This window comes from Gambusia affinis, linkage group LG19 (genome assembly GCF_019740435.1).
Source record: "Gambusia affinis linkage group LG19, SWU_Gaff_1.0, whole genome shotgun sequence".
Lineage (NCBI taxonomy): Eukaryota > Metazoa > Chordata > Actinopteri > Cyprinodontiformes > Poeciliidae > Gambusia > Gambusia affinis.
Window position 1 is genome coordinate 12,249,513 of NC_057886.1, and position 23,358 is coordinate 12,272,870.

The 23,358-nt window shown below is 37.5% G+C and overlaps 1 protein-coding gene and 1 long non-coding RNA gene across 3 annotated transcripts in view; one reads left to right on the plus strand and one right to left on the minus strand.

Moving 5' to 3' along the window:
* Nucleotides 1-23,358, plus strand: part of prkcab (protein kinase C, alpha, b) — a 102,649-nt gene that overhangs the window by 17,041 nt on the left and 62,250 nt on the right. For both annotated transcript variants that reach the window (XM_044101377.1, XM_044101378.1), the window contains exon 3: nt 15,838-15,920. In XM_044101377.1, the coding sequence (XP_043957312.1) occupies nt 15,838-15,920 (83 nt within the window). The remainder of the gene's footprint in view (nt 1-15,837; nt 15,921-23,358) is intronic.
* LOC122822578 lies at nt 211-12,228 on the minus strand. Its single transcript, XR_006369166.1, has 3 exons — nt 12,102-12,228; nt 5,266-5,422; nt 211-403 (listed from the first exon to the last, which is right to left on the minus strand). It is a non-coding gene; the product is annotated as an uncharacterized LOC122822578 (long non-coding RNA).

Genomic DNA, 23,358 nt, shown 5'->3' on the forward strand with positions numbered 1-23,358 from the left:
AAAACACATTTGTATGAATGTTCACATGTTCTACAGAAGCTGTTGATGGTGAAAAGGTTTCAGTATAACTCTTTGTAGAGCAGAAGCAGTAAGCCATACATCATACCCACCCCACATGGCACCAGTCAGCGGTGCAGCTTACAGCTACTCACATATTGTAGACACACATCTAGTAGAGTGCCTCTGTGTGTTTTTTAACTCCCAGCATAGTCTTTTTCCATCCAGCAGATGTTACTAAAGCAGATCATTGCCGCAGCGCTCTTTGTAGGCTCTGTAGTACAAACTCAGTGTCAGGCAGACACGGTAGCCTTGACAAGTCAGTTCAGAATGTGTCAACAACTCTTTGATCCTCACCGGCTGCATGGACAGTGCAGATCCCGCTGGAACAGAGTGATGGTGGAAGCTGTAGAGAGACAAAATTAGACCTTCATCTGTAAGAGCAACTCTTCACCTACAGCAAGAGAGGGAGGGAGAGGGAAGAACACAGTAGCAAAGAGAGAGGAGCAGGAAAGGAGGAACGTAAGTATATCTCAAAGTGAGGTTAACTCTATATAACATTTCCAGTATCCTGGTAAACCTGTATATTGAGTGTGATGGACCAAGCAGTAAAGCAGTGCTGTTTTATTGACAAGCAGTAAAACAGCAGTCAGGCACAGGTCCAAAAAGCTTTTTTTAATCTAACCTAAACTTGGTTAAATAATAGAATATGACAATACTAGGCCCATAAAAGATGTAAAAGTAACTGAATTATACTCAAACTGACAAAAAAAACTTAAAGAAACATACCTACTTAAATGAAAGAAAGGGGAAACTTAAACAACAGCTGATCAGCCCACAAAATACAGAAAGGGGAGAACATGCAAAAATCTAACTGAAAATAACAAAGGAAATCCCATTTCCCCCTATAGTTCTAGATTGTGGTATGAACCAGTCTGCAGTTCTCCATATGCTTGCTCTGCCCTTTTTCACCTCCTTGTTCCCCTGAAGGACTGCAGCAGCTGGCACTGAGGTAACTCCAAAAACAGACAGATTAAATCAAGTAAAACACATAAGAGTGTATCGTAAACTGTGCACACTTCTTTTAGAATTAACCCTAACAACCAATTGATAGTATGTTAATGAAATCCTATATTTAATCAATACATCATTTAAAGTGATCTTTGTAGCAGTGTGATTAAACATTACCCAATTTGTGTGGCTGTAACATTAGTTATCAAAGTAAGTAAAAACAAAATTCACTGCTAGATTCAAATGCATTCAGAAATGTGTTCTATAGATGAACACTGAATGCAGTTTTCAGCAAGCTAAAATTGGCTAATGTTACAAGGCTGAGCGGTAAGTCACCCACTGAGGAAGACCAGGTCTTTGTAATGAATATACTGTGGTTTTATTCTATCTTAAATGCCAACTTTGTGTTTTTCCAGCCTTTTGACATCTACTCCTATCTGCACAGTAAAGGTCATGAGGTATTCATTGACACAGAGTGGTAGAGAAGTTGAACTCAGCAGTTACATGAAAATGGTAAAAGTTGTGCCACTTGCTTAGTTTTGTCATCTTTATCCATTCACATATAGAGGTAGATAGAGTATCCTTATTAAAGGGTATTAACCCCCTTCTGAAGTGCGTTTCTCAGAATGATTTGGTTTCCCCAGCAGTTCAGATACCTATCCTAGATAAGTCGTTGTTGTTGAAACTAAATGATGTAGTTTATAGACAACACAGTACATCATTAGAAATTTGGAGGATTTGGTGAAGGTAGCAGGGTTTAATTGAAAGCATACTGCAAAAATCCCACAATTCCTTTCCTCCACAGCTGCTGCCTTTCGTGTTTCCTTCCCCTTTCTCAGCTCCAAATGTTATATGAGCTATGCACTCGTAAGGCTGACTAATCGCTCTACCCGGGGATGGATGTAGGCGCGTGGATTAACTAGGCCAATTAGCCAAACGCTGAAATGCCCAGTAATGATAAGAGTCATGCCCCTCTCCTTTCCCTCTCCCCAGCCAAGTGCCATTAATCAGCAATAAGGGGGGCTGAAGCAACACTATAGTGTACAGGCTGCTTCAGTGGCCAGGATTTCTGACTTGAACCTCTTGACCTCAATACCACATGAGTGTCTTTATGTGAGCTTCTGCAGCTTTTGTGAGATTGAGATACACTTCACACTGAGTAGTGTAGGCTGAGATGTGCCTTGGAAAGCTATTAAACATTCAGATCATCAATTTTATTTTCAAGATCAGACTTAGACAACATAAGAAAACAAAAATCAGTTTTCTCTTGCATCAGTTTATGTTTAATATTCAAGATTCGACAATAAGAAAGAGACAGAAAAAAATTGCCCTCCTACCTTCTGTTGCCACTGTCATATCATCCATCTAGTCTATAGCTTTACTGATTGCTTTGATTTTTATCCTTTCTACTAATCACATCACATCTCTTATCAGTTCCATGGTGACCACTGAAATTGTACCGAACAGAAATTTTAAAGCCGAAGTATGTAGTTTCTGTGTAGTGCTAGACCGTGGCAATTACTTTTTCACACTGGTTTATTAAACTTTTATCTATTATATGTATGTATTTAGATTGTCTTTGTTAGGTGTGTCCTGTTCCAGTATTGATATCTGATATCACTCCAATGTCTGTCAAAAATTAATATCAGATTATATCAGCCTGCATCTAAAATCTCAGATGGACAGCGATAGAAGCACCCTGTTCCAGCATTTAGTCTGCCCCAGCATAAATCTCCACCAGTGCATGTTTCCGTCATGCAGACTCATTGATTAATAATAAATGGGTCAGTTATTCTCATTCGTATTGTTGTCAATATCAAGTGATATTCTTTGACTAGTATCACTTGATCAGACCATTTCTAACGTTCCAGACTACAAAGTAAGTAACTAAAGTATGTTTGATTTTTATTGATATCGTATCGGGTCGATATTGGTATCGGCCAAAACTCAACGTTCCAATATTGGAAGTGAAAGAGCTGCATAGAGACACCATTGATCGTTGTCTGATATTGAATGTTTGTTCATCAAAAGTGATGAAAAAATGTCAAGAAATTTACAAAGAGACAAATACATTTTCCCACCACTGTGTGTGTGTAAGTGAGAAATATTTTTGATGTCATCAAAAAGTCCATCTGTCAGTTTAATCCAAGATTTTCACATATGGGCTGTCTGCATTTATCTGCTGATGTACTTTTCATGTTTAAATTTATGCTTGTGTGTGTGTGCGTGTGCAAGTGAGCTGCAGCAGACTCACGACCGCAGTCCTCACAGAGAGAACTGTCCACTCTGCTCTTGTCTTCTTTGCTGACCCCAGCTGACTCAAAGGCGGCTCATCAGCTCAGTAAAACAAGACAAAAATGGAAGCCCCTAAATATTCTGTGCTTCAGTAGCTTTTATCTTATCTTCCTTTTCGTATGTTTTCCCTCCACTCTGCCCTTTTCTCTTGACGTTCAGTTTAATTTAACTTTTAAGTGCAAATGAACAATTCCTTAAGCCGTAGAGTTTTGTCTTGAACTGAAATGTATCTGTTGCATCTGCACATATAAGCTGAGATGCAGTCAAATAAATTGGCATTCAAAGTTTTTCTCCAACCTGCTGTTTAATATTCACAGAAGCCCAGCAATCCTGAGCTTAATTTTCTATGACTCTCCCATCACAGTAGGGAGAGAAATAATTTATGCATATTTAACTTCACCATGATTAATGCTGCTTAACCAAAGCTATGGGGAGTTGCACTCAAAGGTCGTGCTAAAGCTAAAGTCTTCTGCCATTTTGCTACCTGGAGAATATATTTTGAGTCAGTTGCCATGTCATCATGCATTTGTCACTGATGCCAATTTGACGGTCCCTGAACAACAGGGAGTCTTTGATGCTTTTTATAGAGAAGGAAAGGTTATTAGCTGTGATGCTCATGTTGAGGTTAAAATTGAACAGAAAAGAATAGAGTAAGGAGTTGACATGATTAAAAACCTAAATTATAATTTAAACTTTAGCTAGTGCTTCTTCCTCCTTATATATATATATATATATATATATATATATATATATATATATATATATATATATATATATATATATATATATATATATATATATATATATATATATATATATATATATATATATATATATATATATATATATATATATATATATATATATATATATATATATATATATATATATATATATATATATATATATATATATATATATATATATATATATATAAAGTTTGTAAATGAGAGAAAGGTTGATTTTTAAACTTATTTTATCCCCAGGAAATGCTCCACATCATTTTCTGTCTGAAACAACCTCTGCACATATGCGTTACTTTGCATTTTTTAAAATGAATTCTCCTTAATCCGCTCTACATTTTCTGATGTTATAATTGCAAATTTCAAAATCTTGCCTGTATTTGTATTTACACACACCATGTAGGGAACACATAAACATATAAAGAGATTTGCATCTGTAATTGCAGCAAAATCTGGCAGCAAAATCTGTTTCTACAGCGTATTGACCAACCAGAGGTGAACCAAAACGCACACCACCTATATTTATTTATAAAAAACATTGAAACCATCTCTACTTTTTCTTTCATTTTACAATTTTGCATTGTATGGTGTCGATCTATGTCCTACAAACCCAGTAAAATACACTGATGGTTGTGGTTATAACACACATTTGTAGAGCTCTGTAAATACCCTCATCAGAGGATTTATAGAGAGTTTGTTTTGATAACATTTCCAAGAAAGCAGCATGACATGAATGGACACGTTTTGGGTCATTTCACTCCATCCAGTCTCTCTTTTTACATTGTTGAATATCAAAGAGATTTGTTGCTTTAATATGTTTACTTTAATTAGCACACCATTAAAAGATCCGCATCTCATTTCCAGCCCTTGTTCTTTTGTCATTATTTTCCAAAATTTTATATCTAATTTTGTAAATGGTAGTGCACTATATAAGGTTAAAGAAGAATAAGCTGCTGCACATCACAATAATCACGCCAACCTGCTTAGTTGCCGCATTTTGCTCGATGCTCCAGCTGGCACTGCAGCCTGCAGCATCTGTAGCTTCACCAAACCAATCGCCAGGAGGGTTATATACAGTCCAGTTGTTTCTATCTTACATAACAGTGTTTTATTTCCCTAAAGTATAATCAATTATTGTTGCTGTTTCAGTTGTTATATTTTCTTTTGCAAATACAAAAATTTTTTAATGGAAAGAAGTGACAAAATATGAATATTTTACCTTGGTTTCAGTGGTTCTAATGAGTCTAGGACTAACATTGCTGCAGGAGTAGAAGATGTTCTGATGCTGATGTGCAGTTCCAGCCCTTCCCCAGGCAGCAGACTCGAGGTTTGTCATGACCTTTGCCTTTTGCCTGATCGCCCCGTCTGTGTGTAGGCTGTGCAAAAAGAAGTCATTGTAAAGAAATCTCTGACCTCTAGCAGTAGACAGTGTGAAAGTGTGTGTGTGTGCGTGCACATGTTCACACCACCCACTCATAGTCAGTCTGTTGTAAAGTCTACTTTTGTCCTGTCAGTGAGCAGCAGTGTCAACCATAAACTTCTGCACAGACTGCAGTTAGACTCATTACATTACTACGATTCTGACACTTGATACATGGACAGAGGGGGATCTGAGGCAGACCATTACAGGTGATTCATCACTGGCTGGATGTGTGTGTGCGTGTATTTATATGTTTCACAGAACGTCTCTGTGTGTGTAACTGAGATGAGACGAGAGACCCAGACAAAGTTGGTGTGTTCGCTGGCTGGTCTTAGCATCATCTGACAGTGAAAAAGCAGGAGGGCTCGGGTAGTACTGAGTGTGCTCATGTGCACGCTATTGCAGGCCTGCTTGTGAAAAATGAATGAGCTTTGGCATCTGTGTGCATCTATGTGCATATGCCAGTGTGCAAGCTCTAAATGTGTGGCAAGGTGGGCTCACATATGTGTTTATGTGTGTGCATAAACAAACATGTGGTGTGTGTGCGCAACAAATGATATTTAATTCATGAAGGAGTATCACTATTTCCCCTGTGTGACTCAGATGCCTGGCAGTCAAAAAAATTATTCCAAAGACACCTGTATTTTGGAATATTTGATCCTGTCCCACCTGTGGCCATTTCCTTTTACAAATACCATTAATGCCACCGGAGGCATGGCCCAGTGTGAGAACAACTGTCTGTCTTTCATTATACCTTGATAGTAAGTCAGATTGTGTGTTTTCCCAGGCAGTGGCCTATTTGAATCTGAATATGTGCCTTCTAGGTTTCCAAAAACTTTGCCCACTTTTTGGAAAACTGTAAAACGTCAGCGAACAACAACTTCCTAAGTCCTGTCACAGATTCTAAGATGGATTTAGATGTTGACTTTGATTGTATCATTCTAACATGAATAGCTCTATGTCTAGGATTGTCAAAAGTTCAAATTTGTACTCATCTGACAAGATTACCTTCTTCCACATGTTAACTGCATTCCCTACTTGTCTAGCAAGCTAGCAAACCTTCAATTGCATTTCTCACTGTGTTTTGTCACCATCGGGCTTCCTTCTTGTCACTCTTCCCTTAAAGTTCAACTTGAGTTGTGAATATCTGCATCTCTTCCAGAATTATAATGGGGATCTTGACTACATATGATTAATGCTTTGGTTAATTCACAGTTTAGCTGAATGACCTTGTCTTTGTAGGTTTACAGGTGTTCCAAACAATTTTTATTTCCAGGTGACTGGTTGGTCGTTGCTCCATGCCATGATTCCTAAGAAGCTTTTGGAGCGTTCATAGTAACAAATCAATGAACTACTCTAGGCAGTTGTGTACACTAGATTTTATAGGAGTACTGGAGTTAAAGAAGCTATTTGTAATGATAGCTTGCACACCATAATTTACAAACCTGTATTAATGAAGACAACGTGTTAGCCAATAAAATAGATGTTAAATGAATGCATGTAAAAATTCAAAGGCTGGAATTATATTTGCAAGACCTTTTAAACACAAATCACAGCACCTTATGCTTTATCCTGTATTTAATCCAAACCATCTTCTAGGAATCAGCAGAAAGTTTTTTTCTTAAAAACATATCAAGGAAAATACAAAGTAAAGGAGGATTGATTGCAATATCTGCGCTATTTAGGCCTACTAACATTTTACATGTTGTTTTAAACCATAAGGGAACAATTTGGGGGAAGATAATCATCACTTACAAGCCTTACAAGTGACACACTACACATTTTGTATGTCTGCTGCTGTGAAGTGTTTGGTGTGAAAGTGAGAGATGTAAGTAATAATACGTGAAACGGAGATGAACTCTTCCCCCGGGGACCGCATCGCTGCTGTCTGTGTTTGCTGTAGCGAGGCATTCAGACATGCATAATCAAACAGAGATCTGAGGAGGCTCTGAGCCAAAGGGATATCTGCCATCACCTGTCATCCCGCAGAGCTGTGTGAATAGGGATGGGCTGGGTCCACCTGGCACTGAGATTAAACATCACAAGGCCAATCTCACCTTGGACTCCATTTAAACTCAACTCATATGTTCAACCCTACTGAGATATGAAATCTTCCATATAAAATTAGCATAAAGCAGGTGTGTGCACCGGTTTGAGGAGCTGTTTTGCTGCTTTGTGTTGAACAATTGTGATTGTCGGGACATTTCACTTATGTGTCACAAAAAGAGAAAGAAATGCGCTCTGACTGTTGCTTATCAAATCTCACTTCTTTGTGTTTCTGCTTTATATCTCTACTCTTGTTTTTTTTTTTCTTCTTAAAGTTGGCATCTTTGGGCTTCACAAATGGCTCGACTGTTGCTATCAAGGTTGCACATTCACTGCTTCAAGTCTTTGTGTCCTTATGATTTCTGTCCTTTATGTGCCTACAACATGCATAATTGAATGTATGAGGTGAAATCGAATTTCCAGCCCCTTTGTTGTAGCTGCAACTCCCTTCATTTCCTCCCTCTTGCTTGCCAATATGCCACACATGCACTTCAGCTCCCAAAGGTGGTGGGAAGAGGACAGACACTTTCTAGATATTGGGCTACGTCAAAGCAGCTTGGTCTGGTTTTGTGTTGCCACAGCTTTTAGACACAAATGCTTGATCTTTTTTTCTTGTGGAGGAAGAATTTGAAGGTGAACTGATGTTGGTCTCAGTTTAGTTGATGTATTTTTATGTTTATGGTATAAAAGGCAGCTATAGAGGAATTTATTTTGACTGAATTCAATGACCTTTCTTGGTAAACCCAATATGAAACTGGAGTCAACGCAAACAAGACAAAAACAAATTGTGATAGTAGTAGGAGTTATTGCATAAAATGTTGACATATTTTTCTCTTTTGTGACCGAACATAATATATCACAGACTTCACCTCATTATTATGAGATTAAGCTACATTGTAAAGGCATGTATGACAGTTACTATGTTTCAGCCACTGTAGAGGCAATGAAATGAGTTTGTCATCATTCTAGAGAAAGCTTGATCTATTCGTCCCTCACAAAAAAGGGTGCTCATTATATTCTAAGTTTACGGATATGAACTTTCACTTGTAGCTGCTAACTGAGACCCGATTTGAAGCTCTGAGGATTTCACAGTCCATTTGTGGGAAGATTATGAGCTTGTGGTTTCCAATGGCAAATAATCTTTTTAGTGTGGTACATTAGCCAAAAATTGTTTGAAGAAGACTTTATAATTCTTCCATGATGAATAAATTAAGCCACTGCTGATGACATTTTGTCTTGGTGTTGAGTAAATACACACCTCCAAACCTCTTTCTCCTGCTATTATAGAGCAGCGCTGTGATAACAGCACATGGCTGCTACTTTCCTACTAAAATCCTGTGCAAACAGCCTTGGTGTACATTTTCCCTAGACTATCTTTATATGGAATATTACAGACCAGTGAATACAAATTTTTGGATTAAAAAAAACGTTTTTAGCCTTCCTGGAGTTGCACTTTCCTGTAACGTCTAATGTTTTCTCTGCACAGTTTTTAAACTGCTCTCTGCAGTGCACATAGGGGATGAAACAACCTGATGTGAAACTACTACTTGACTTTCCATCATTATCTGCTGAGCTGGGATGACTCCTCTGCTTAAGGGCTGCTTAATGTGTTGAGTGTTGTAAACAGTGGAGTAGGATTCACTTTAATGGAAGTGTTTTTGATTCAGTTTTAGTTTCTGCATTTTACTCGGCAAAACAAGAACGTCACTCTAAAAAGCTTCTGTATATTTCCTAATTAATAAACTTGGTACATGCAAGTACATTGGAATACAAATAAACATTCTCTGAGCATTTAGTTGAAAAATGATGTAAAGGAAATTATTGCAATACTGTTTTTTCTCCCAAGACTCACAATTACCATCAATCTAAGCTTAATAGAGGGGTTATTATTGAAACAATTACAAAAGACATGGAACCCAATATGGGACTCTTACCTGCTTGATCTTAGATAATGGATTCAGTGGAAGAGGTACTGGGTTACATTGTCTCATGGGAAACAAACTTCTCACATCAGGACTTCAGATAAGTCATTACAGGGTGCTCTCTATCATAGATCCACAATGCTGAAATGTTTAAAAAGTTTCAATTTTGCCACTTCAATCTAAAGAATATTTTGCCAATTTTTGTTTATTTTTTTTTAACCTTTGTTTTCCTTTAGTCGGTAGTAATTTTGGTTGTGTGCTTCCGTGGATGCCGTTTTCTCCCAGTCTCCTTTTTATTATTTAATGTTGAACAATGATCTTTACGGTACGGAGCCCCCTAGGGGACATGGGGATTTTTTTTTCTTTTGCGTTACCTCGCAAAACTTTTGCGTTCCCTCGCAATACTTTTGCGTTACCTCGCAAAACTTTTGCGTTACCTCGCAAAACTTTTTGCGTTCCCTCGCAAAAACTTTTGCGTTACCTCGCAAAACTGTATTGATCAGTTGTGCGGCATAATTGAATACTGTAAGACTTTCTTACGGTGGCTTTCTGATTTAATATAAGGTTATGTAAGGTTTTTCCATGAATGTTAATATCTCGTTGTGAAATATCTGAAGTTTTATATCTTTCTTTAGGATACAAAGGCACCAAACCTGTTATAAACAGAAACCTTCCGTAAGTAGGAAAGAAATATAAATACTGTACATCCAAACTATATTTCTGAGTTATTATCGCGGCGTAATAAGTCATCTGACAGTTTTGATTGTGTCTCTGTTGTGTTGGTTAGCTAAATGGTTTAAAGAGCTGCTTTTATGTTCAGTTCCATCTCAACCTTAACAGACATAAATATGCGGTGAATGAATCGATTTTCAATCAGTTTTTTGCACCAAAGACTTCATAATAATAAACACGTTTTATTATTAAAAACACAACAAACTAATTATGGTAAAGGGCCGTATTGGGTTAACTCGGGGAATCTCATCTGTCCGTGTATCAATTAGCTCCAAACCACTTCTTTGTTCTGTCACATTTATCGATTTATTCCATTTTGATTATTATGCTCCAGACTTTGCAAGGACTGACCAACCCGCTCACCGTTTCCTCATACACACAAACCAGCAGGCCAGTAAGCTTCCCATTCATACTTGATGACGTCACTCCCACACCCACCACCTAAGTGTCAAAGTCGCGTGCATGCCAAAATGTACATTCATATGGCTCTTACAGAGCCTACGTGAAAACGTGTTTATTATTATGAAGTCTTTGGTGCAAAAAACTGATTGAAAATCGATTTATTTACTGCATGTTTATGTCTGTTAGGGTTGAGATGAAACTGAACATAAAAGCAGCTCTTTAAACCATTTAGCTAACCAACACAACAGCGACACAATCAAAACTGTCAGATGACTTATTACGCCGCGATAATAACTCAGAAATATAGTTTGGATGTACAGTATTTATATTTCTTTACGGAAGGTTTCTGTTTATATCATAGGTTTGTGGTGCCTTTGCATTCTAAAGAAAGATATAACACTTCAGATATTTCACAACGAGATATTAACATTCATGGAAAAACCTTACATAACCTTATATTAAATCAGAAAGTACGTAATGCCACCGTAATAAATACTTACAGTATACAATTATGCCGAATAACTGATCAGTACAGTTTTGAGGGAACGCAAAACTTTTTATGGAACGCATAAAAAGTTTTGCGAGGTAACGCAAAAGTTTTTGCGAGGGAACGCAAAAGTTTTGCGAGGTAACGCAAAAGTATTGCGAGGGAACGCAAAAAAAAAAAAAAATCCCCATGTCCCCTAGGGGGCTCCGTACCGTAGATCTTAACTGAGGTCTGCTGTGCTTTATGTTCTTTTGTGATCTCTTGGAGAAGTTATCAATTTTGCGTTGGAGCAATTGTATTTGGCTACCCAGGAAGATTTTCCACTATTCCATGTTTTCTCCATTTGTAGATAGTACTTCTAATTTGGGGTTTTTGGAGGCCCTTTCCAGATTGATTTATGTCAATAACTTTGTTTCTAATTTGATCGTAAAATTCCTTGGATCAGGGGTTGCTATGATTTTGATTGTTTAACCTATTTTAGGTTGACAGATTGGTATTTTGTAAGTGATTTGTTGATTCAACAAATCTGGGTGTGGCTAATAAAATTGCACAAAAAATTATTAGCATTTACGGAGATTGTAATTATAATTCCACACAGTTCTAGGTTGGTTTGAATAGCATTTTCCTTAACACATTATATAATTTTTCTGTTATGCTACATATTAACTTTGCCTTGGCTGATTATCTCAAATATTTAAATGTGACAAAAAAATAATTTTTCCCCCCCCAGCACTTGGGCACTCATAAAAAAAAGTCATCTATCTTGACACATTTTGGCACATGTAAAAAGTTCAAAACTTTGCCATTGGGAACTTTACAAACGGTACAAAGCGTATGTATTGTTTATTGCACCAACGAGATACTGTACTATACACCTGATCCCAGAATAGAGATAAAGAAGTGAAACAAGACTTATCTGAAAAAGACAACATACCAGCTTTTCGAGTAAAGATTAAGTAAGAGCAGAAGACATGGTCGTAGTTTCTTTAAGACCTTCAAACTCTGTCCTATCAGGTCAAGAACTTAACATAGACAGGAGACTGCACCTGTATTGTTCTTTCCACCGCTACGTTGCCATGTTTCCATTAGTTTGTTTCCGAACGGATACGGGCTGATGGCAGAAACGGTTTTCATTCATCATCCATCGCTCTTTCCCATGTATGCCGGCCTCAGAGGTGTTGTCGTGTTTGCACAGCGTATGTTGCCTGTTTTATTTTTAGTGTCCACTGGCAAGGTGTAGAGAGGAAATGTCTTCCCTCACATCTCCACAATGCCGGGGTTCAGTACACTCTGTTCCAGCCCCGGCCAGAATTGAGCCTAAAAATAACCGAGAGGACAATGCACCTCTCTCACCGCTCCCCTCCCCTTCTTCCCTGCCATTTTTCTGTGCTTTAAATGACAGAAAATTTACATCAAAAAGACCAAAAGGGTGACTGCTGGCAGGGGGTAGAAAATTTTTCCAAAATCACCTGACTTCTTGGGGGACTGGGGGGAGTTTTTCTTTGTGTTTGAATGAACATCCAAAAGAGCACAGAGAATATGTCGCCCAACTTCTGACCAACAATTCTTTGTGAAGCATTCATCTCGAGACTAACCCTGCAGCCCTCTCTGCAAAATAATCTGTTCAAGATTTTACTTCCTTTGCTCCATTTTCTTCCCATGAATCTCAGATCAAAGCCATCCTTTTTGTATGTTTGGAGGCACTCTGGGAGATCCAAATCAACCAAGGTTCTGTCTCAAGTTGTTTCACTGAGTCCCCAGCGCAACTCAGTTCTATTAATAGAGACTCTGTTGATTGCTAGATAAAACAATCTAAATACACTCTCTGGGGAAGTAATATGACCACATTTGTAAGAGTACGTGCGAAACATTTTCCAGTCGAAATGTTATTATGTGCTTACCGTGGTCCACCACACAGCAGTGTACTTGTGGTGTAAGCTGCTTTATAATGTCAAAGCTCCTTATCTGTGTGGTTGTGTAATTAAGCAGGCGAAACAAAGAACACAGTAATTAATCATAATATCCCCAGAGAATGTGTCTCTGTGTCACTGGATGGCCAATGCTCTGCCGCTCAGCACAACTGGATCTTCTGCAGAGGCTGCAGGTACTGCTAAGTGTCACATTCTGGAAGAAAAATAGAACAAAAAAACCCCAAGTATTAACAAAGCAACTTTTTATGAGATGGAAGGTTTTATCTAACAGGTTTTAGATCTTTTTTTCCCAATTCTGAAATAAGAAATGTGTCTTAAAATTCTAGAGTCAAACAGTGTTGAAGCTTCATTTTAATTGATTATTTTAGCAAGCCCTTTCTACAGTTCTGTACAATTTTCCTTTTTTGCATCTTTTATTTGTTAGTGTGTTAAAGTTAGGACAGAAAACATTCTCTAATTTTGGGTAAAGTCTGGAGAGCAATTCATCATTCTGAAGGTATTACATTTTTGATCCAGACAACCTAAATCTCCTGAAAGCATGAAACAAAAAAATCAGAGTTATCTTTTTTGAAAATGATTCTGTAACGAAAAGAGCATCTGAAACTATACCACTATAAAATGGAAAGTGCAAAGTATAAACTTATATTTGCACCCAAATGATATATTTATTGTATCATCCAATAAATTACTATTACCTTTCCTTCATATTTGTAGAAACGTTTGAATTTTGGCTGATTTCATCTACAACTTCTATACTTTTGACCCCTGCCAGTGTGGATCAGAGTGAAATACTGGTCAGACATGGGAATAATTTCACTATGGATACTTCTAGGAATTATGCTGTTGAATCATAGTTTTTGTCACAGGAGGCCAAACAAATCTGTAGTGAATTACAAGAAGACCGGACTCTCCATTGAATCATTTTATGCCCAGGAGGACGTGCAAATTTGTTCTTCCAGCTGCCCCATTACAGATCCCCTGACTTCTTTCTACTCATTGGATAGAGCACCTTTTTTTTTTTTTTCTTCCCATAACCGTTGTGTTATGTGTTGATGACATATTTCAGCGGTCCAAACATCCTTTCTATTTTCAGCAATTCTCAGCTGTGCATCAGCTGGATTGGCCTTGCTTTCTTTTTTCTCACGTTTTAATTTCTTGACTATGGACATAGAAATCAGCAAAACTAATGAGAGCTACAAGCCTGAAATGAAATTCCAAAAATATTTTTTAAAATTGTATTTGTTCACAATACCACAAATAAAACTCAACCTATTTTTGTTATGTTTTTTTTTTTTTTTCCTTTTTTTTTATGGGGGTGGAGTTCCATGATTGTGACCAAACATGAGTTTGCAGAGTCTCTTCTGTTCAGTCATTGCACTACATTGGCTCTTACATTCTTAACACTCTTTTAGATTTGTGTACGATTCATTGGGCATGCATGCAGTCTAAAGTCGACACCAGGGATTTTAGCCACAGAGAGATATCATCTCTGTTTTGGATAAGCTTCACTAACACGCACACTGACTCTGACAAAAACACGCACTGCCCGAAGCTAGATTTATCCTTTCCAGTGTATGCCGCTTACTGACCCCTTCATATCTCTGAACTGCGATCAGTGTCAAGTCATTGCATTAAATTCATTGGGAGACACTCAAACAGGTCTGAGACCAACACCAAGCAATAGCAAGGATGTGTGAGTGAACTGTGAGCAATGCCAATAAATTGAGATTAAAATGAAGTATAATAAAACTGTCATTACACTGATGGTCGCAGCCCCACATCCACATGTGATTGTACCGAGAGGTTATTGCAATGCAAAATGTTTTTGGTATTTTCATTTTACATGCTGTAATATTCCAACAATGATACATTTTCTGATATATTGAGAACTCCCAATATGAATTCATTCTTCCAATCATATATCCGTTCGTCAGTCGGTCCGCTGCTTCCCGGAGTCTGTGAAACCCCCCACTGTTCCTTGGACTTCTGTGTAAACCACTTTCTGTTGTTTCATCTGCACCTGTCAGATTGTCTGGCAACAGCGCCTAAGCTGGCACTGGGAAACACAGAAACCACACGTATTCTGTGGTGAGACATCACAAAAGCACACATGAACAGGCAGGCAGCTTGACAAAGAGCACAGCAGACAGATCGTGTGAGAATAAATAAAAAAAAAAGACAAAAAGAATAGCAAATTTCAGATAATGACTTGAGAAAAATACAGTCAGCTTGCGTGCAAGCTGTCACAGATGTCCATGGGTTTTTTGCTCTTCCCTCTGGATCTGCGGCGAGGTCCCAATGTAAATGTCACCATTGCTGACACTGAGACGTGTCAGGTGCTATGTCAGTCATGTCACACTGAGTGGCACTTTGGTCAGATGTATCCCAGTCCAGTGGAAGACACTAACACCATTTCCATTAACTACAACAGATTACAAGCAGCCAATATCTGTACAACACTGAATATTATGTGCCATTTTTTTCAATGTGGGCATGAGTGTGGGTGTACACATGCATTTGTTTGTCCTTGTGGTTTTTCTTCGTTTTGCTCATATAACTCAGTTTTAGGTTGATTGATGATAATTTTCTTGCACAATCAGTGGCTTACAGCCATTCCTTAAGTGTTTATCTCTCCTGTCGAAACTGTTTGCTAAATAGTTTACATAAAACAGAACAAGATATGTTCTGTTTGTGTACAAACACAAGTACTTTGTGTTGTTTGTCCTCAGATCAACGACTATCTAAAGATTATTTTATGAATGTAGAAGAGAACGACGACAGAAACACAATTTTATTTCACAAATTATGATAACTAAATACCAATTTTCTTTCTTCTACTTCTCTTTTTCAGTTTGTTGTTTTGTGGTCCACAAACGGTGCCATGAGTTTGTCGGCTTCTCCTGTCCTGGTGCCGATAAGGGTCCTGACACAGATGTAAGTTTATGGTTTGTGTTTATTTATTCAGCTGTTGCAATGAATGTCTGAATTCTTGTTGAAAAAATGAATTTACAAACCGACAAATACAGGGCTTCCTAGTACTTCATTTATTTCACATTTTGCCGCCTTGCAAACCATGAACCCACCTTTCCAACTATTGTGCAGTCTGGGATTAATTGCTGCAAAAGTCACAAAAGTGTTTGTTTTCTCCTTAACTTTAAAATAATACACTAGCTTGTGCTTGTCTTTCAATCACATTTCCAACAAAATTGATTGAAGTTTCTTTGTCCCTGAATCAAATAAGATAACTCAATCAAGAATAAATACAAAATGACTTTCATGGTTTTTTTTCCTGCCAGCCACCTGTTGCATAGAACCATCACAATTTTATTAACTGGCAATCATTACAGCTTATAATTTAATTGTCTTCTGTTGCTGCTAAATCATAGCAGGAAGATGAGCACAAATGGTTTAAGAAAATAAAAGATTTAGGGTGAGAAATGTGGCTTCAGTGGTATTTTCATTCCTATGTTTAAATGTAGAAAGGAGCAAATAATTATGCTGATCATTCAAAGCGATCAATACTACACTAAAAAAGCTGAGGTGAATTTAAAGTTATCTATATTAATTGTGAGAGTTTGATATAAGTATTTAAAGGTTTTATTGATTAAATCTGTCAGTCCTGCTTTTGACAATGTCAGATATTTTTTGAAGGCTGTTTTCCAGAAAAGCCAAATGTTGGAAAGGATAAAGATACATGTTTATATGTGTGTTTGTGTGTGTGTGTGTGTATTTGGATGGATATATATGTGGGCATGCAGGTAGGCAGGCTGGCAGTTTTTATTTTAATGTATTATCTTTGGCATCAATGCAGATCTCTGACTAGTATGAAAAAAACACAGAGTCTGCAACTGGATAGATAAATAGATTCATTGCTTATATTGGTATTTTCACATTGGGTCTGTTAATTGAAAATTGTAACCGTCATGGTTTTTGATAAGATTCTGGCCCACATGCAATATTACTCCCAGAAGGACAATAAAAACTTTTAAAATAGTTTATTTTACAAGAACACGAATAGTGAGACGGTTTTGGTCCAGAGTGGCATCTTGTTGGCACAGGGAATTGGGAGCAGGGTGGAAGAAATGTCTGCCAGGGAGGAATAAGTGGAGACCGGGTGGTTGGCTTGTTTGGAGGTTTGAATGAAGAACCGATGAGGTTCCAAGATGTTGGACCAGAGGGAGAGCAGAAGGCTTGGAGCAGATGACGTGGGAAGAACGTTGGAGGTTTGCAGCAGACTGAGCGGGAAGAGCTCAGAGGCTTAAAGCAGGTAAGTGTTTTGGAGAGAAGCAGCAAGTTGAGCAGAGAGAAGCCCTGGAGAAGGTAAGTGATCAAGAGATCATCGTAGAAGGCAGCAGGTTGAGTGGTGAGAGTGTTGGAGGGCAGACAGGTAGTGTGAAGGATGAAGGTGAAGAGGACGTCTTTGTAAGCATTAGGTAAAGACATGCTGGCTTTTGTAAGCTATGTCTCAATTTATAATGGAATATTTCAACCTCTACACCACATGACAAGGAGGCATGGGGATTAAATAAGGGAATAAAATTTACCTTTACTTGTACATTCAAAATATCTCATTGTGTTTAGAAATGAAAAATGAGGCAGGAGAGAAAGCATACACGAATACAGCTCCTCTTAGAATTAATGATGTCTTTAGAGATTCATAGATCAGAATTTTGCAGCTTATTTCATATCCTTTTTTGTGAAACTTTGACCTGCTTTTACTCATTGTGGACTATTTCAATTTTTATTAGTAACTTTTAAAATAGATCATTTTCTAGCCTTTCTTATCCATCTTTAATTGTTTTTAAAAGCAATGTCACAACCAGGGTTTGAGAGATTCGAGGCTGTAAAGCAGGGTTTTGCAAAAATTTTAAAACTTTACATCGGAAGTTGTCTTCAGGATTCTATTTGGAAACAGAAATGTACAAATATTTGTCTTGGAAAATAGAACAGAATTGTTCAGGATGAATAGATGCTGAAAGTTCAAAACTATTAAACATAGTAACTTTTCTAGCTGGGTGCTCAGAGCAGCTCGCAATGCTGCTCTCAGATGCATCCACTCATGCTACTGATTAGTTCATTAATCTCTTAATGGTGTTTTCCTCTCCAAAGCAACAATGGTACTGGTGGAGTCACAGAAACCTCTGCTGTGGAGATATCCTGCAGATCATGAGGAAACATCCTATTGCAGATGTGATACCAACAGTCGTGACATTGCATGAGGGATGTTAAGAAATCAGCAGGGAGCTGCATATACACAGTTTGCTCAATTTCTGGTTTTGAACTGGAAACATGTTTTGAAAATGTGCCACAATCCAGCATTTGAGGTCACCTTCATTCTGGATGAAGGGGGCATTAACAGTGAAATACAGTGTGTGTGGTAACACATGCTCTCATTAGAAGAGTTTTGTTCATCTGCGCTCCATGGCGCAAAACAGAAAAAGCCAATTATGTCTCTGGTGGTCCCTCTCTCCAGCTTCACCAGGCTGAAAGTGCTGCTAATGAATTTTGCATGGATAAGCCAATTGAAAGATGTACATTCACAATAATAGTGCATAAAAAAAAATAAAAAAAAATCGAAAACCGCATTCATAATAAGAGCATTGTTTTAGGTTCTTGATTAATTGCGGTACTTTGTACTTAATGTTAGTTTCACACCTCCTACTGGTTTTCTTTGCTTAACTTTCCCCCATTAAATAAAACCCAAAATAGTTTTAATGTTTAGAAGTGAGAGTACTTTATTAAAGCTATCACATATGAGGCAACAATAAAAGCATGCAATTTTAAAGCTTTTTGTTTATCAACTACTTTTGCCTTGTCTTCTCGTTCCCGCTTGCCTTTCATTCTTTATTATTTATTATACTTCTGGGCCCACTCTTGTCATTCAGCAGCATAGCTCTGTCTTTAAGCCCGCTTAACTACTTCTCTCTTTCATCTCTCTAGTGCTCACACACCTACATCGATGGTTTAGACTTCCCATTGTGAGTCTTTGCATGCTTGTTATTATGCCTATTATCTTTCAAACTGCTTCAGCTCAGAGTCAGTAAGGAGGTCTCTGAAGAATGAAACGCTTTGAATGTTAAATGAAGATATGGGTTTCACCAGCAGCTCTTTAAAGATACAAAAGACTTGATCTCATTTAAGGTTTCTCAGGATTTGACATTTTAGTCAATCAGAGCACACAAAGTTTGAAGTAATAATTGAAAAAAACATCAAACTTTGCATTCCAATCTCCTTCAGGTACAGCATACCAAAATGATGAACCTCTCAGGAAGTGGTTCCTTAAAATCTGTGAGTAAAACTAATTAATTTCTTTAACGTATTGAACAATTTGTCAATTTTTTTGACTCCGACAATATGAAATGATTTAATGGAATCAAAATGAGCAACTCTTTTTATGTGTAATCCAGAAGTGGATTACACATTTTGGAGCTATGAGCCAAAAATTTAAAACAATTATTTTTGAAATACAATATTTTAAATTGCATTTACAAATTGTTGAAACGTGAATGAAAAAAAACTGCTTTATCATAATTTGCAGTTGTCAATTTTTTTTTCTTTTCTTTCATTTTCCCCATAACATTCGGCAGAAAGCTGACTGAGCATTTCAGAAAAGAGAACGTCTAACCTACAGTGAAACATGGAGGTGGTATTGTGATGGTCTGGGGCTGAAACCATGAATTTCACACTCTGGACTTAAATCTGACTGAGATTCTATGACATGATCTAACTAACGCAAGCTGAATTTGCTAAGTTGAAGTAATTCTGCAAAAAAAAAAAAAAAAGACCAGGATTCCTCCACAGTAATGCAGATATCACAGTCACTTATTGGCAGTTGTTGCTGCTAAGGGTGGCATAAGTGATTAGGTATAAAGGGCAATTACTTTTACAAATGTTGGTTTCATGAACAACACAACATTCACAGAATAATCCTGAAATTTCAGAAGTGTTTTATTACAGATCTCAGATGTTTTTCTTCAGCTTTACAGACAACCCAGTCTGTTGTTACAGAACACAAAAAATGCCATTGAGGGATGAATGTGTTGAAAAACTACTCTGACAAGTTGACTTCTGCCCTATGACGTCTTTTATTGAAGTACACAGTACACAAACATTTACATACAGAAAATAACTAAACAAATAGAAAAAAAATGACCAAAAGTTGTTGTTTGAGAGATGACAAGCAATATATAAAGTGAGTTTCATTAATCTCTCGGTAGTATTTTTGAAAAATAGGCTTTCACCCTTAAAACCACATGTCCAACTGACTCTTGGACGTTTATTTCCGTCTCTCTGATCTGTTCGCCGTGACAGAAATGATGATCCGATCTCTGCATACTGATGTACACATTTAGCTGCTATGAACCAGTGCATTAATATGCAGCTATGTGTAGAAGTGGGACTTCTTGTGGTTCTCTGTCCTCAGAGTGAGATGATGATTCACTGAAGCTTACCAATCCCTCCTTCTCTCCATCCTCCTTTTCTGCCCCAAAGCTTTCTGAATCAGTGTGTGTGTGGTGTCATGACTCTAAATCTGGCTTTGGGCTTGGAAACACACACACACACACGCACACACACACAATGTCACTTTTTCTCTTGCACACACGCACACTGCCCCTTTGCTCTGTGGGCAGAGAGTGACCCTGGTGTCAGCCTCAATCTGTGAATGGCGTCATCTGTCCGACAGACGCTCGGATCCGCTCGCACAACGACACAGAGAAGATGGAGAGATGTTTGCATTACCATCACAGGGAAACGTCCTCTCTCCTCCTCTCTTCCATCTTTTGTGTTTTTCATTCAACATGTTGGAGCGTTAGCGATAGACAGCACTGTATTATGAATCAAGGATCTCTCTAGAACCTGTGAATGAAAGAGAGTCATCCATAGACAAACAATTTGACACTCAATAAACTCACAACTCCTCAACTGACCTACAGATTAAATTATAATTACAAGCCAAGATGTCTCCAACTTTACTACAGCGCAGGTGATTCTCTAAGTTAAGTTATTTGATGGCAGTGCTGCGCTTGTTTATTTTAGCTTTTTCTCAACTTTTAGATGTCTCTCTGCTTCCAGTATTATCATCAGAGCATCTCTGTGCAACTTGACCGCATGCTGGTGTGGCAGCTTAGCCATTCATTTCGAGCACGTAGAACAATGGACACATCTAAAAGTTGCAGGACTCTGTCTCTCAAAGATTGCAGTTTGTGACCACAGATCTGGATGATCTTGATTGGCTAATGTTAATAATAAACTTTTTCTGTTTGAGGTTTGTTAAAATTACAAACATTAGTTCTGTTTGCTAAACACCTGAAAATTAGAGATTTTTTTTTCCCTTACTTTCTTCAAATTCAGAAGTTGGCACGTTCTCATTAATGGTAGAATTCCACATTAAACTTTATGATTTGTCATTGTTGTCCCCAAACTACAAACTTCTACAGACCTCCTGTCTGACATATGGATATGGTGTTTTAATATTTGCATTATTTTTTGCATCTATTTTGGGAAGTACACCAGTTTGTCTAACAGCGAAGCTCATGAGGCAACAGGATGTTGCTACTGCTGTACTTGATCACAGGCTTTCAAGCTTCCCCATTTTTCCATATTAGAGGTCATTATGGTCAAACACTTTGTTTTCATTTCATCAGGCCACAGAAAGGTTTTTGTCTCTGTATGCATTTATAAAACTGTAAATTTGCTTTTTGTGTCACTTTTGTAGGAAAGCTTCTTCCACTCTCAGTGGACGTTCAGCTGTTGCTGGTACAGCTCTTGTTTCACTGTGGATAATGATGCCATCTCAGCAGACTTACCCTGAATCTTCACAAAATCTGTTGTTCTGGGGTCAAAACACACGTTCTGTAACATTTTATCTCTGGTAGATCACAAAATGTTGCTCTTTTCATTTGTATTCTTGTCCTGTGTCTGGAGATTAAATTCAAAGATTGACCAAATGAACAGTTCTCCACCTAAAATCTAATTTCTTTTGATTTTTGAATTATGTCATGAAAATAAATGTTGCTTTTGAAGTTTGGCTTACAATGCATCCACAAGTGTGCTGCAATATAACTCAAATGTTGTGAATCAATCTATCCTATCAGTAGATTAACTCACATATTGATAGTCATCTTCCACATGAACAAGATCTCATCTTCATCTGGACTTCCCAAATTATGTAAAGTTATGTAAAATACCAAAGAAAGCTTTCTTATGCTTACATTTTGCAAATAAAAATTTGTTTTATAATCTTGTTCTATAATAAGAATCTTTTTGTCAATGTCTGATTCTGAGAAACAAAAGTTGATACAGGGTATATAAATATCACATTTCAACAGTAGAAGTTGAAAGGAGTTTATCTGTTTATCTTTGATACAGTTAGTGGTGCCACAAATTTAATACTTGAACAAGTACACTTAGTCACCCTCCACCAGTTTCCATTATCTCATCAGGTCAAGCCTGAACATTTTACCAAAGATAACAGTAACAATATGTTGTTTAGCTGCCACTTAGCCTGTACTACTTAATCATCATTGCTGTATGCTGCTCAGTCAGAAGTGCATTGAGTCATTCAGCTTCACAGTCATAATGTATGTCGCTACCTTTTCCATTAATTCTGCCCTGACATGATATAACTGAGCAACACACTGACACACTTGTGCAGGTGAGGTATCTAAACTCCTCATTAAGCAAGCATTTGCATAAACTGGTGTGGCTCCACTCTGCCCTCTGTTCCCCATTAGAGCAGTCATCAGTGGTCGGGCCTGTTGACATTCGGACTTTGCTGAAACCTACGCGCTCTGCTCAGCTGCTCTGATCAGCAGTGAGAGGCACCTTTAGCTTTTAGCTTTGATGAAAATGAGAATATTGGTGAGAAAATCAGAGGGGTGCAAAAGCTGGCATCTTCTTAGATGTTTCATGACTCCTGTACGTTTACTGAAAAATTGTCTCCCTTATAGAACTTTTGCTAGCCCATTAGCCCATTAATTAGGAACTGTGTCAGTATAGTTGTGTTGCTTTTTTTGTCAATGTGACTAGCAAGTAGCAGTAAATCCTGATGATATATAAACATCAGGGTCTGATCTTAAAAATTAACTGAGAAGCTAATGCTAATTTCAGTTGTCAAATTTTAGCTAATTTTAGTGATCAAAGTGTTGTATATACTGTATAAAACACAATTTCTGAGCAGACAAACTTATTAATAAAACAAATATTTAGTGACTAAATGAAATCAGACCATTCATAAATGATGAAATATTTGATTCAGAGCTTTTATGTGGTTCTACACAATAAATGAGAACAAGACAAGTGAACATATTCTACAGTGAAACAGTAATAGCTTATACTAAAAGAGAAACATTAATAATAACTGTGGACAAAT